Genomic DNA, 15059 nt, shown 5'->3' with positions numbered 1-15059 from the left:
GAAGGTATTTTGAAGCTTGATTCCTGCACTCAGTAAAAATCCTCAGTGTCAATTTAACTGTCACAAGAGTGCACACTGTCAGAGCTAAACGACTGTAGCACTGTAGGGCATTGCTGTGCACAGTAACCGATTCAGATGAATTTACCAAGCACAGTCAGTTCAAAATGTTCAGAATTTGAGAACACCTTGTTCAGTGGAATCTGTATTCCAGCTGACAAATGATTGCTGTTGTTAAATGTGAAAATAATATATACGTACAGTATGCCAACAAAATAATTGTAATATCATATAAACATTAATATTGTAAATTAACAATATATATTAACACTATTACCGTAATCCGTAATCCCCTTGCTTAGAAACTGAAACAAATATCCCTAGTAAACTATGAGAATGTATAAAGTATGTATATACTGTACATGTTTTACACTGTGTACGTCTATCTAATATACGTCGTCAGCGCTTATGAATGTCTGTGCACGTGCTTGCGTTTGTGCATGCGTGCGTGCGTGCGCATGGGGGAATAGCAGGTGACAGTTAGGAGGAGGGTTATTTACTGCGCCGCCCAGGCGACCTGTCCGTCCTCACGTCCGGCTCGGGCAGATTAAGATGCGTTGGTTGGCGGCTGCCAGACTGGGATGAGATTGATGGGGAACACAGGGGCCTCTGAGGGGCCCCGCAGAATTTTTAACAGCTGCCCACGAGCCACTGCAGCTGGCGGTGAGACCACAAAGTCTCTCGTCTCTCTCTCTCTCTCCCTCTCTGTGTGTGTCTCTCTCTCTCTGCTCTGTAGCACTGCAAGCAGAGGTTATATACGTATGAGCTAAAGTCTTTTTTTTTTTATTTCCATAATCCAAGTCCAAACAAACATCTTTGGGATCACAGGGTTGCAGGTAACAGGTGCAAACAATTCAAACCGGTTTGACAAACAATGGTCTCCTTTCATCAGTAAATATTTTGACGCTACATTGATGGGTGAACGCAGCTTACAGTAATAACATTAATTCTGGATCTGTTACATTTAGGTGTTTCTGTGTTCTAGCATAACGTTAACTGTACAAGATGTCCATGCTGGCACGCAATAAATGCAGTAAAACACACAGAATTAAGGTATATTCAACAGCATGTACTCATATATAATTATGTTTCCATTGAATGTTGAATACATTTTATGCAGCACTTTCAAATACTACAAAAAAATATATGCACAAAAGCCAATCTTCATTACCTGGGCTGAAGTGTAACAAAATACCCACAAAACATCTAAAGTGCGCGTAAAATGAATTAATCTCTCAATTCAAGAAATGCTGGCAACATTAATTTCAAACAAAAGAAGCACTTGGCAAACTAATGGCACCTTACAGTTGGGGAAATAATGCTTGCCGCCTGGGAGGTCGTTGTTGATAGAATCTACTGAGACTGTCTCAGTAGAATTAGAATGTCCAAAGCCACTTTGTTGGGCTGATTGTGCCAAGAAATTGAACCCGCCTGAATGAATGTGACTATACGTTTATATGATGAAAGTGTTTCCATAAAATATCATCGCATAAGTTCTTTGTTGAACATTTTGAAATTATTTCAACCTCAAGCAACTGAGACGTTTTTTTTTCTGATAATTGACTTCATAATTGAAAATCATGGTTAAAGGGATAGTTCACCCCCAAAAATACATTTTTCTATCGATTAGTCACCAATATTTTTTTGTTTTTGTCGCATTCCTAAGCCAATAATTTGATGACCAGGTAGGCAGTGGTTCCAGTAGGAGACACAAAGGAGACTCTTTGTGTCTCCTACTGGAACCGCTGCCGGTCATCAAATTATTGGCTTAGGAATGTGACAAAAACTAAAAAATAGTCTCCATGAGGTGACTAATCGATAGAAAAAAAGTTATTTTGGGGGTGAACTATGGGAAATCTAGACATAAGACACATCAAAATGTCTGCTGTGAAAAGGGTCCATTGCCACTTTGTCATGCTAGTACTTCCAATCCACTTGTTCTTCCCCAACTACACAAACAAGGGTTTATATTTGAACAGGCCAATTGCACACAGGTTAGCCTCGCTGTTCGAAACAAGGCTTGATCACCACACTTGAGCTGACCCATATAGTCAAACTTTCTCTCTCTCTCTTCTCTCTCTCTCTCTCTCTCTCTCTCTCCCCCCCCCTCCATCTTCTTCTTGTCACCCTTAATGGGGCGGTTCCACCCACAAATCTTTGCGCCTAAGGAAGATGGAACAGTGCAGAGCAATTCCTGTCTCTGTCATTAGCGGAGCAGTGTTGTTGTCTTTCACGTCGAAGACTTGTCTGAACTAACGCAATATAAAATATTATTTTTGTTATTTATTTTCATCCAAAAAGTGTCAACCTGTTACTCTGCCCCCTCTAACCTTTGTCTATCCCTCTGTCGCTGTATGGCTTTGAGTTTAGCTGTCTCTCTATCGTTCTATCATTGTATCGTTCTGCCCGCCCCTCCCTCTCTCCTGTCCCCACCAGTCTCTCTCTCTCTCAGCCCCCACCCCACCACATGCTGTCTCAGCAGCATTTGGATTCCATGAAACTGCAGGTGTGTCAGCAGCATGCATGGTCGTGGTGTGTGTGTGTGTGTGTGTGTGTGTGTGTGTGTGCGCACGCGCGTGTGCGTGTCTGAGAATAAGAGAGAGACAGGGAGAGGGCAAACGTGTTCCGTGCGCTCGCTTACGATAAATAATCCTCCAGTTGAGATGGATGTGAGGAAAGTATCCATGAGATGGATCTTTGCCATGTTTGCGAGCATCTGTGTGCTTGTGGATGTATGTGTCTGTATTTGTGTGTGTGTGTGTGTGTGTGTGTGTGTGTGTGTGCGCGCGCGCATGCGTGTGTAGTTGTCAAACTCAACTTGCCACCTGCAGGCTTGGCTGATGCGTTCAGCAGAGCAAAGGTGGGGCGATATAAAGATGAGCAATTATCTCCACGTGTCAACATACACACACACACACACACACACACACACACACACACACACACACACACACACACACACGTCTCTGTGTGCGCTAGTCTTACACCTGAAGGAAATCTGCTGATAGAATGATGACAGCGAATGAGAACAGAAGACATCCTTGTGTGTGTGTGTGTGTGTGTGTGTGTGTGTGTGTGTGTGTGTGTGTGTGTGTGTGTGTGTGTGTGTACTTGTACTAGTACTAGTACTAGTACTAGTACTATACTTGCGTGGGGCCGGGCCAGATGCCCCCACAAGTTTTATAGAATTTTAGAGGACAATTTTCCTGGTACTCACAAGAGAAATGGTTCTTATGGTTAAAAAGTTTTTTTGGGGGGGACTTGGTCTTACAATTAGGAAAAGATTCCGCTTAGGGTTAGGATTAGACCTTCAGGGTTAAGTGTAGGGTTTTGGGCTAGAGTTATGACTGATTTATACTTTGTTGTTTGCCGGTGCACCGAAAACTGCCAATCTACAAGCTCGTTGTGAACTTGTAGATCGGCTACTTTCGGCTTTAGGTTTGGGGTTAAAAATGGCTGTCAAAATGTAAAGATGGCATTTATAAAATCGGTGTCCGGTGTTGATGTCCAAACAAGTATAGTAATACAGTGTGCGTGTGTGTGTGTGCGTGCGTGTGTGTGTGTGTGTGTGTGTGTTTGTGTGCGTGTGCTGAACAAACTGCACCAGCAGGGTTTTGTCGGAGTCCCCAGGGCTGCAGACATACATGAGTCAGCGTCCAGGCAGATTTATAGCCAATTGATTAAATTAGCATTTGTCCTGCTACTCAGGGCCAGTGCCTGTCACTGCAAATATACACACACACACACACACACACACACACACACACACACACACACACACACACACACACACACACACACACACACACACACACACACACACACACACACACACAGACATGCACCTGCGTACTAATAGGCAGACGAATGCACACAGTTTTCAAACTTTTTTTTAAGGTCAAGGACCCCCCAAATTAATATGTATTTGGCCACTGACCTGAAAATATTTTGTGCCAGGGACCCCCAGAAGAGAAGATTTGCGTAAAAAATATTCATATAACATATTTATATATATATAGATTTTTTAAAACATTTTAAAAAATAACCCATCTAAAAGCTTGCAACGCGTCGCATCGCAACACAATGTGAGCTTCTAGATCTGCTATTTTTGAATAGCTGATCTTTTTTAGCCCTAATAGGGCTAAAAAAGTGCTTACATTGATTTTTATGCTATATCAGCCAACACATTTTGCTAGGGACCCCCCCGGAACCCCTTCAAGGACCCCTGGGGGTCCCTGAACCACACTTTGAGAACCACTGACCTAGGTGAGGTGAGGATCTATGTCCTCTGGATCGAGCGACACAGTCACAGAGGGCCCGGGGAGGAGACATTTTCAAAAAGACACGGCAAACAATTAGCAACGATGTCAATGAGTCAACGTGATTAAAGACGCAATCGCTAAGAATGTAAACACTAACTGAAATATAAATACGAACCCCCCCCCCCCCCCCCCCCCGTTACGGTTCTCGAGTAGCACCCCCATGTGATACAGTGGAGTGAACAACCGGGGTGCGCACTGCCCTGCAACGCATGCACAGGGGCTTGCTGACAAGCCTTTTTTATGACATTCATCAAAGCCATCTGCCATTTTCCGCTCAATTAATTTGTTATGGGAAGTGGGATCAATTAAGTGCGCGGCGTAATGGCTTTATACCCTTGTTTCGGCTTTTATGGCCTAATATTTTCTGTGTTGCACTCGGGCATGGAAAGGCTCAATCGATATCCCGGACCCTTTCCCCCCCACCCCTCTCCTCCTGTGGACTCATTTGTTTCCCCCGGCCAGTCTTCTTTCCTGGCATGATAAACCGGCTGTAATGAGGGGTTAGGGGGGCGAGGGATGCGCACGATGGCAACACACACATGCAGTGGTGGAAGAAGTAGCTACTCATATTTCTTTACTTGAGTAAAAGTAGCAATACCACAATGTAAAAATGCTCTTGTTACAAGTAAGTAAGTCCTGCATTTGAAATCTTACTTTAAGCAGTGCTATGTAATTTTCCTCTTCTACCCCGAATTTGAACCTGGTTTCCTGCTTAAGTGTTGACATTTTTCACCATTGAGCTAATAGAGCCGGCCTGTATTGCTCAGGGGATAAATTGAATCTGGACCATCAGGTCACAAATTTGTGTCAGATCCTGTGTCTAGGTGAGACCTTTGACACGATCTAAATGTCTCAATAGAAGAGAGACGAAATACAGCCACCCCAATTGTATAAGTTGTATTGTATTAAGACACAAAATTCATTAAACAAAAGTTACGTAATGAGGCTTTAAGTTAAAGGACAAAAGCGTTGGCATCCAAATTCTAGTAGCAAATGTAAAAGTAGTCATTATGCAGAATGTCCATTTCAGAATATATCATGTTATTGGACTATAATATAATTATTGATCATTAACAGTATGAATCCCTATATACTTTGTCTATTAAATAATAGCTGACGTACATTTCATCTACTATAGCTTCTTTCCATTACTGCAACACACACACTCGCGCGCACACACACACTTAGCCAAGCATACATTATGCAGATTGTAAACGCGCAGCTCTGCCGCTGTACGAGTGAAGCAGAGCGATTACCATCGCTAACACGACACTCTGCCGCCGCACTCGAACCCGAGACTTAAGCAGTACCGAGAGAGGGGATTGACCTTTGGACCTCCGCGTGTGTCTCGCAACGTGTCGACAGCGCGAGTGGCTTAAGTCTTAAGGTGGACACACTGACACGGAAGACAAGAGGCTCATCCAGGCACAAGCGCGCACACACACACACACACACACACACACAAATTCTGTGAAATTCAATTTGGAGACATACATTTTGTCCCCAATTAGACAACATTCCTGACATTCCTGCTGCTCTGTGGACCTATGCTTTGCCACGTTTTGTACCTTATGTCTAACCTCCAGTGTTGCCAGAACTGCTTATTATAATTTCCCCCCAAGATTTTATTTGAAAATAGCAGATCTACAAGCTCACAACGCGTCACATCGCGACGCGTTGTGAGCTTGTAGATCGGCTATTTTCAAATAGCTGATTATGTTATGTGGCCCATAGTCGCTTCCTTTGGGCTTGTTTTCCTAGACCCGGTTGCTTGTTTCTCTCACAGAATCTGGCAACACGAAAACGAATTTCACACACTTCTCCTCACCTGTAAACCTGTGATGTGACAACGAAACGGATTCTGATTCTGACAAGCGTCAGGAACACACACACACATGCAGAGGATGTGTCAGGCCTACGCTGTAAAACGCTCTGAATTCATTTATATATTTTTGGGCGGTGTAGCCACCCCTATAAGTGGGGTTGGGACACCTCATTAGTATTAGTTTCCTGCACTGTGATTGGCCCACTTGGCCCACTTTCCTGTACTGTGATTGGCTGACTCTATTGGCTGACTCTATTCAGCACTGTGATTGGCTAGCGAGACACATGATGACATTAATAACCTATAAATAGGAATATGCACTTCCAAAAAAAAATTTTTTTTGGAAGTGAGCTTCCATCACTATGATGACCACTGTGATGACCACACCGCCCACTTCACACTGGGTGTGATTTTTTACTTTGAGGGCATAGAAATTGGGTATATTTGGTCACATTTGTACCCTCTCAGAGTTATTAACACTGAAGATTTGACTGTGTATGGACTGGCGGGTGCGGTTGGTGATGGGGCACAGCCGATATCAACACACACGCAGTAAGCAGCGCTGACAGATTTTGCCAGGAAATAAGCAACCAGGTCCCAAAATAATCGACTATAGGTTAATTGAGCACTATTGGCTATTTGAAAAGAGCCGATCTACAAGCTTGCGACGCGTCGCGATAGGACGCGTTGTGAGCTTGTAGATCTACTATTTTCAACAAGAAAAGTAATATATATATATATATATATATATATATATATATATTAAATATAAATATTTTGAAACATTTTAACAACACAAATCTGGTATGGGGGTCGCTGGCACAAAACATTTTCAGATGGGTGTCCGTGGACGCATGACTGTTAATTTGGGGGTCCTTGACATGAAAATGTTTGAGAACCACTAGTGTTTAAAAAAACATTAGGAAAAAAGCCCAAATAAGCAAATACACTTTAGAAACAAGACCAAAAAACTGCAACCCACAACTACCAATATTTACAGTACAAGCAACTTTTCAGAAAAAGAAGCCCAAAGTCGCTCACAATAAGCAGATGTGGCAACACAGAGTAAGGGGAAGTGAAGGGCTGTGCTGTACTGCTGGCCTGCTGCCCATTAGTACGAGTGTCACGAGTCGGCAGTGAACTCGCCTCACTCCGCGACCCCGACAACATATTGATCCCATCCCCATTACGCCTGCTGATGGCCCGCATGATATGATGAACAAGTAGCCCAGGAGTGTGTGTGTGTGTGTGTGTGTGTGTGTGTGTGTGTGTGTGTGTGTGTGTGTGTGTGTGTGTGTGTGTGTGTGTGTGTGTGTGTGTGTGTGTGTGTGTGTGTGTGTGTGTGTGTGTGTGTGTATGTGTGTGTGTGTGTGTGTGTGTGTGTGTGTGTGTGTGTGTGTGTGTGTGTGTGTGTGTGTATGTGAGAGAGGGATAGTGAATGGTGTGTGTGTGTGTGTGTGTGTGTGTGTGTGTGTGTGTGTGTGTGTGTGTGTGTGTGTGTGTGTGTGTGTGTGTGTGTGTGTGTGTGTGTGTGTGTGTGAGAGGGATAGTGAATGTGCTTGCATGCATGTGTATATATATGCACATACATTGTTGCTCTTGGGCATAAACCTTGTATCTCCATATTTCAACTTTTTGTGTTTTTAGAATGCCCCATTTTTATTTTGCAGTTCAACAGTGTCTAAAAAAAACTGCAGATCAACAAGTTCACGAAGCGTCACGTTTTCTGTGAGTGCTATTTTAGAAAAGGTTTGAAAAACTTTTAAAGTGAAATTGTTGTCTGTCTGCAGGTTTTATTAAATACTTAACCAATGAAACGCATTAACAAGAGCTTGTTACTAAATAATAACGATATTTGAATGATTGGAGAACAAATCATTCAAATATGTCTGTTCTCCATTTTCTGAAACCTGAAAAGTAACGGTTTTGGACATACAAGGTCTCCACCCGACTGTGTGTGTGTCTGTGTGTGTGTGTGTGTGTGTGTGTGTGTGTGTGTGTCCAGGGAGGCTGGGGAGGCGTCATTACTCTGGGAGCGGGGCTGATGACATTGCCATATTGATTTTGACATCATTTGGTTGAGATGAGCTCCAGAGGCCGGGTCTTAAACCATAGTCACCAAAATGTCACCTTGTTTGCGGTCGGCAGGCATGTAAGAGGCCACCGGAGCCCCCGGGGTCGATGAGCACACCCAAGCAATGATAAACCCTGGACTGGCTCAAAATCTTCTTTACGGCATTAAGTTTCCTGAAGTAAACTGTGTCTTATAAGCTCTCTCTCTCTATGTGTTTGTGTGTGTGTGTGTGTGTGTGTGTGTGTGTGCACACGTGTGTGTGCGCGCACATACATGTGTGTGCGCGCACATACATGTGTGTGTGCACATAAATGTTTGTGTGCGTATACATGTGCACGTGTGAGGGCGTGTGTGTGTGTGCGTGCGTGCACGCATGTATGTGTTTTCAAAAGCATGTGGGAAACAGCTAGAAAACTCACATTTATAGAAGATAAATGTGTGAATTTGTATACCTACAGGTAGATAGATAGATAGATACACGTAGATTATCACAGGATATTGGTCAATGCTCGGCATACGGAGGTCAACAATGAATGCCTGGGCGATAATGTGTTTGCCACTCACCCATTGTCTCATTTATTAGCACACTTAAGACAATGAGAAAATAAGATTTGCTTAAGAATTTACGTCCATGAATAGATTAACATTGCTGTCAATGACAAACTGCCCTGGCAAATGAAATGGTGGTGCATGCGGCTGGATTCCCCAGGAGAAGAAGTTTTATTAACTATTTGCTGAAAACATGGCCGGACCATTACGCAGCCATTCTGTCGACTGTTGAATGTCGGCTATGTTTTGGTTCCATGGTATGTCCGGATGGGGTGAAAAAGCGTCCCCTTGCGGCACGTTGATGGCTTTGAAGCATGTAAATGTCACAACAGACAAAACAATTCAATAATTATCAAATATTTTGAACATAGCAGACAAATAGGGAAAATAGCAGATCTACAAGCTCCAAACTTGTCGCATCGCAATGTGTTGTGAACCTGTAGATCTGCTATTTTCCCTATTCGCCATACAAAGTATATATATGGCTCAAGTGGTTAATCTTAACCCCGATTGGTCAGCTGCCATATCAGTCCTGGGGATTATGGCAATTAGTTTGCACTGCTCTGATGAATGGTCAGCTGCTGTATTATCCCTAGGGCTGATATGGCAGCTAGCTGATCAATCAGCCGCAAGGTTGTGCCCCTCTCTGTCCTTTTATTACCCTCTCATCCAGGACAAATAAAGGATGGGTGTGTGATAAATATATATTTATCCTCTATATTACTGCTGTATAAGTGCAATGAAAATAATATTAGTGGCAATTAGAGAGTGAACTGAAGCATTGGACTGGGACGGGGAGAGAGAGCCAAAGCTCTGGAGTGACATAAATCGTGTTAATTTTCTCCTAATTACATCTCTGGTCACAAGTCAAGCTACTCTACCTACAGTATAGCAGGAAATTACACACCTATTATATTATAGCGTCGCTGTCGGGCAGAAACCTTGTATCTCCGTCATCTTTTTATGTTTTTTTCATAACTCGGTGCACTATTTAATACGTAGAGTATGCCAGTGTCGCGCAAATGGTGCAAAACTAGCAGAGCTACAAGACCACGACCTGTCCGAGATGCAACTCGCTCGGATCTTGTAGATCTGCTATTTTCACTATTTTTGAAAACATTTGTATTAGTTTTGGACATATAAGGTTTTTGCCTGACAGAGACAATGGGCATCAGCATTCTATTTTACGTTTAGTTATGCTATTTGCCATGCTATTTTGGGAGGCAAAAATGGTCTACTGTTTCCTGGCACTCATTTACTACTCATGCCTGGTGTGTTTTGTAAAAAAACACACCACCAGGCATGTCAACTGACAGTAGGAATCGTTAAGCCCAAAAAGTGAATGCATGTTGTGTTTCTTGCCTGTGCTTGCCAAGCACTAATATGGGTGTGAGATGCAGTTCATACTATTGTTGTTAACCACTTTAACCCTGGTGTCCCAATTTCGGGCATGTCATTATGGGCGACAGCAGATCACATTGTGTCGTGAAGACTTGTGCAATGTGTTATGAACTTTGAAACGGGCTATTTTTGTGGTTAACTTGAAAATATCAATAAATACTGTATGTATTTAAAATGGTTTGTCTTGCATTTAGCTGTCCTGTCGTGTACGTCAGTGGTGTAAATTGACTAAGTACATTTACTCAAGTATTGTACTTAAGTACACTTTTGAGGTACTTTTACTTTACTCGAGTATTTCCAGTTTTCAATATTTTACTTACTTCTACTCCACCACATCTCAGAGGCAAATATTGTACTTTTACTCCACTACAATTATTTGACAGCTTTAGTTACAGTACAAACAGTACAAAGTAACTAGTACTTTGTACTGTAGATATAAAGTATTACATTATAAAACATATACTTTAGCCCTATTTTAAACCTAAGCTATTTGAAAATAGCCGAGCTTGCAGATCTGCTATTTTCAAACATTTTAGTACTTTTACTTTTGGTACTTTAAGTACATTTTGATGCCAACACTTTTGTACTTTTACTCAAATGCATTTTGAATTCCGGACTTTTACTTGTAACGGAGTATTCCTACATTGCAGTATTGATACTTTTGCTTAAGTAAAACATTTGAGTACTTTTTCCACCACTGGTGTACGTGCATGCATGCATGCATGCGTACAAACGTGCGTGCGTGCATGTGCGTGCGTGTGTGTGTGTGTTTGTGTGTGTTCTCACATCGGGAGGCGGGTCGGACAGAGGAGATGAGGGGGTCATCTTTGTGGACACGAGTCACATTCATAATCAGGCTACCGGCGCTTTGGTGCAGAAAGTGGGCGGGACAGGAAGCGAGACTTGGCAGCGTGTCAAGTCCCCACCACAGATTAAAACCCCATCGATCCCAATGTAATTTATTTATCAATTCAACCAAAAATTAAACGTTGCCCCCGCCCCGGGAAAAGAACCCTCCTTTTAATCTTGTGGGAACCAGCAGGCTTGAATGCCAAGTGGGCAATCGAGAGCCTTGAAAGCCAGCACTTTTGTCATATTTGTGTTTTTGAGGGTTGACTGCATGGGCTGAAACTTTTCTCTCTCTCTCTCTCTCTCTCTCTCTTACTCTCTTTTTCGGCTTCTCTTTTGATTAGACGGCTGGCATTTGAAAAACAAGATTATTAAAAAGTGCTACCTCTCAACCTCGCATTCACGCAGGCCTCCTGCGGTTAATAAACAACTCATACATTAGTTATCACTGCACCAAAAAAAACAAAAATCTCTGAATCTCTCTCTCTCTCTCTCTCTCTCCCTCGGTCTTCCGATCCGTCGCTATCCTCCATCGTCAGCTCGACTCTAGCTGAATCTCCCGCTATCACAGCACGCTCTCTCTACCTCATTTCACTCACAAATGCCCGAGCACACCTCCAACCCCCAACTTAGTTATCGCTACATCAAAGCCTATCCTCTCCACGCCGAGCCCTCCGTCCTGATCTCTGTGCCCTCCTGTGTTCTTTCCACCTCGGCAAGCGCTGCGCCGAGTTTTCTGTTTGGAGCCGAACTCCCGCTGACTGCAAATCACCCGCCGCACTATTATCACTGCGCCAAAAGCCTCCTCTCCTCTCCGTCTCTCTCTCCCCCCTCCTCCGATCCTCTCTTTATACCCTTCCCTCTCCGCTCTGCACTCCTGCACGGCTCCGCCGGCGTAACAAGGTTAGCTCGCGCCGCGGCCCCGCGTTAGCCCCCGTGTCAGCGGCCTCCCTTTCCCTCGTCCCCTCACCTTCTGCCCCCTCGCTGTCATCCTCATTGCCCCCTTTTCCTCCAGCCTCCCCCTGATCCGCCGCTGTAATCCAATTAAAAGCACATTAGTCCAAATGAATAGCGGTAGATTTAATTAGCTGCTGACGAAGGCTAGCTGGCTGGCTTGGGCTGTCTGGCTGGCAGCGTTGGTTGGCAGACGGGGCACGGAGTCTCGAGGCATGGGGATTGCATGGGCGATTCTGTCCTTTAACCCATTTAGATCGGGAACGCATCTGTGTGTCATTTTTTAGATTTCTTTGGGCTATTCAAAAATAGCAGATATAGATAGTAGATCTACTATTTTAGAAAAAATTGTGAAAATGTTTGCCAATCTTTTAATAATTTTTTTTTTTTTTTTTTTACTCAAATCTTTGCTTCTGGGGGGTCCCTGGAACAACATATTTTGAGATTGGGGTCCGTGGCCAAATACTGTACATATCATTTTGTGGTCCTTGACATGAAAACCACTGATATTATAGCAACAACAACTTTTTTCTTAGGATCTTTGTTAGAAGACAATTGTAGAATCCCACAGAAGCAAAGATTTGAGTTAAAAATGTTTGCTTTATTTGCAAATTAATTGGCACCGGGTGAAAAAAAATGGGTTACAAAAATCGCGGGATAAAACATTTCAAAGAAAAAAAAATGTTTGCTTTAAAAATATATATATTCAAAGATTTGCCCAAAAAATCCATGATTTAAAAAAATCTACAAGCTCGTAGCGCGGCACTCGGTGCATCGCTATGAGCTTGTATATCTGCTATTTTTTAATAGCCAAAGAAATCTTAAAATGACACAGACGCGTACCAGGTCTTAAAGGGTTAACTTACAGCATGTGTCAAAAGGTTGTTCCGCGGTGGCGGGAGGGGGGGATTTGGGAGTTATCTGACGTTTGCATGTGGCAAACTACTACTGTGAAGGAAATGACGAGGACATATTCTGGATTTTCAGCTAAAACCAATTAACCGCCTGAACCCATGCAGCATCCATGTTCCGGGGGAAGAGCATTAACTGAAAATAGCAGATCTACAAGCTCACAACTCATCGTGTTTGTGACGCGTTGCGACACGTTCGGGGCCTGTAGATCTGTTGGGGACATACGGTGTAGACCGGAAAAAAGCGCAAAGTACAGACTCAACTCTGGTCCAGTTCTACACCAACACCAAATGTCTCCTGCAAAAACAGCCAGTCGACAAGCTCTCTCAAACGCGATAGATTTGCCGAATGGAATGTTCACCCCAGAATAAGGACGCTGGGGGGGAGGTTTGTGCGGTTAAGTGTCGACAAACGGGTTTTGCTGCTGAAGCAGTGAAAATGCCTCATTTACAGTCTCCCAACACGTTCATAACACCCCCAAAGTTTAGGGATGTCGCGCATTAGACTTCAGCTTCCTTCTCTCTCTCTCTCTCTCTCTCTCTCTCTCTCTCTCTCTCTCTGAGCCTCCCGATCTGCCCACTCAGCAGAGTTGTCAGCGTAACCCACCGTGGCATTACCATCCCGGGGTGAGCGTGTGTGTGTGAGTGTGTGTGTGTATGTCTGTGCATAAATGTGTGGGTGGGTGGCTGTGTGTACAGTATGTATGTAAGCAAGATTGTGTGTGTCTACTGTAAGTGTGTGTGTGTGTGTGTGTGTGTGTGTGTGTGTGTGTGTGTGTGTGTGTGTGTGTGTGTGTGTGTGTGTGTGTGTGTGTGTGTGTGTGTGTGTGTGTGTTACCTGCTTCTAATGAGGAGAGACAGTCACTGCCAGGGTCCCCCATAAACTCAACACCAGGAGGCCTAAGGGTGGACTGTGTAGGCTTGAAGAACGCTGGTGTGCATGCGTGCCTGCATTCGTGTGTGTGGTTGTGCATGCGTGTGTGTGCATGCATGCATGCATATGTGTTTATGTGTGTGTGTGTGTGAGTGTGTGTGCGCATGTAACCTACACCCACACACCCATGCACGCGCATGCACACACGCGCACACGTGCACTGTGCTGAAATGAGATCCAGGTCTCGGCCTCACCGTTTTCTCGCTGCTGGTAATAAAAATATAGAGTGCCCTCCAGATCCCTTTATAGAGAGAGAGTTGAGACCGCAGCAAAATCTAGGACAGGCTCCATTGATTTGGAGGCTACAGTATTACTAGCCATCACCGCCAAGGCGATATGAGAGGGCTTTTTAAATCACACTGCTAGCCCGGGCCCAGGGGGGACAGCAACCCGGCCATGGAGCCACGGGGAGAGGGGAGGGCAAATAATTGGGGGGGGGAAAAAATCTTCCTTTTGTTTCCTTCCTAAGGGGTGTAACCAGTTAATCGAACTAATCAACTTGATCGATTATAAAAAATAATCCATAATTTAATAAAATTATCAATAAATAACATACTTTGGGCATGTCACTATATAGTAAAAAAATATATATATAGTGAAAATAGGCGATCTACAGATTGTAGACACTGTACCTGTTCTCACCCACTTTTATTGAGTTTGATAAGATGCCTTCTTTCTCCTCCTCCATCCCAACATTACTGCCATTCTTCTATATCACATTCAACTATTATGGCTTTTGCTTACTTTCTGTTCCATTGCATACCCTGTCACTTATATTGGCTCTGCGGCACAAACGTGACCTCACGCTCCGCCAATCCGTGAAGCAGACGGTTTGGGTTGGCCAGTCAGGGATGCCGATGCATACCATCTCCCGAACACACCGAGAATTTGTGCATCCTCCTCAGACCCACGGTCAGACAGATACAGATATTGGTGGGGTTTTTTTGGTTATCGGAAACCGTTGGCCCGTCGGAATTGCCACTCGGGACCGTACACCTCAGGGGGTCATATGAGACACTCACACCAGGTTTGTGACCGTTCAGTCAGACACTCTCCGAGTCACACCCACCACAGTGTGACAGACAGATAGACAGAGATTTGATGAATTAGTAGCATATATATTTGACATTGCTTGTACTACATTATTGATAGCTTACATCGTACCTTCTTGATATACGGCTGT

General features: G+C 43.8%; 1 protein-coding gene across 1 annotated transcript in view; it reads right to left on the bottom strand.

The window, feature by feature from the left end:
• Positions 1 to 15059, bottom strand: part of LOC308080570 (beta-1,4-galactosyltransferase 1-like) — a gene marked incomplete at both ends in the record, with an annotated part of 72194 nt that overhangs the window by 12961 nt on the left and 44174 nt on the right. Inside the window, 2 exons of the mRNA XM_080422464.1 lie at positions 11693 to 11834; positions 11932 to 12110. Of these exons, the coding sequence (XP_080278590.1) occupies positions 11693 to 11834; positions 11932 to 12110 (321 nt within the window). The remainder of the gene's footprint in view (positions 1 to 11692; positions 11835 to 11931; positions 12111 to 15059) is intronic.

This window comes from Gymnoscopelus braueri (genome assembly GCF_963280865.1).
Source record: "Gymnoscopelus braueri genome assembly, chromosome: 24".
NCBI lineage: Eukaryota > Metazoa > Chordata > Actinopteri > Myctophiformes > Myctophidae > Gymnoscopelus > Gymnoscopelus braueri.
This window is presented reverse-complemented; position numbering and strand designations above follow the sequence as displayed.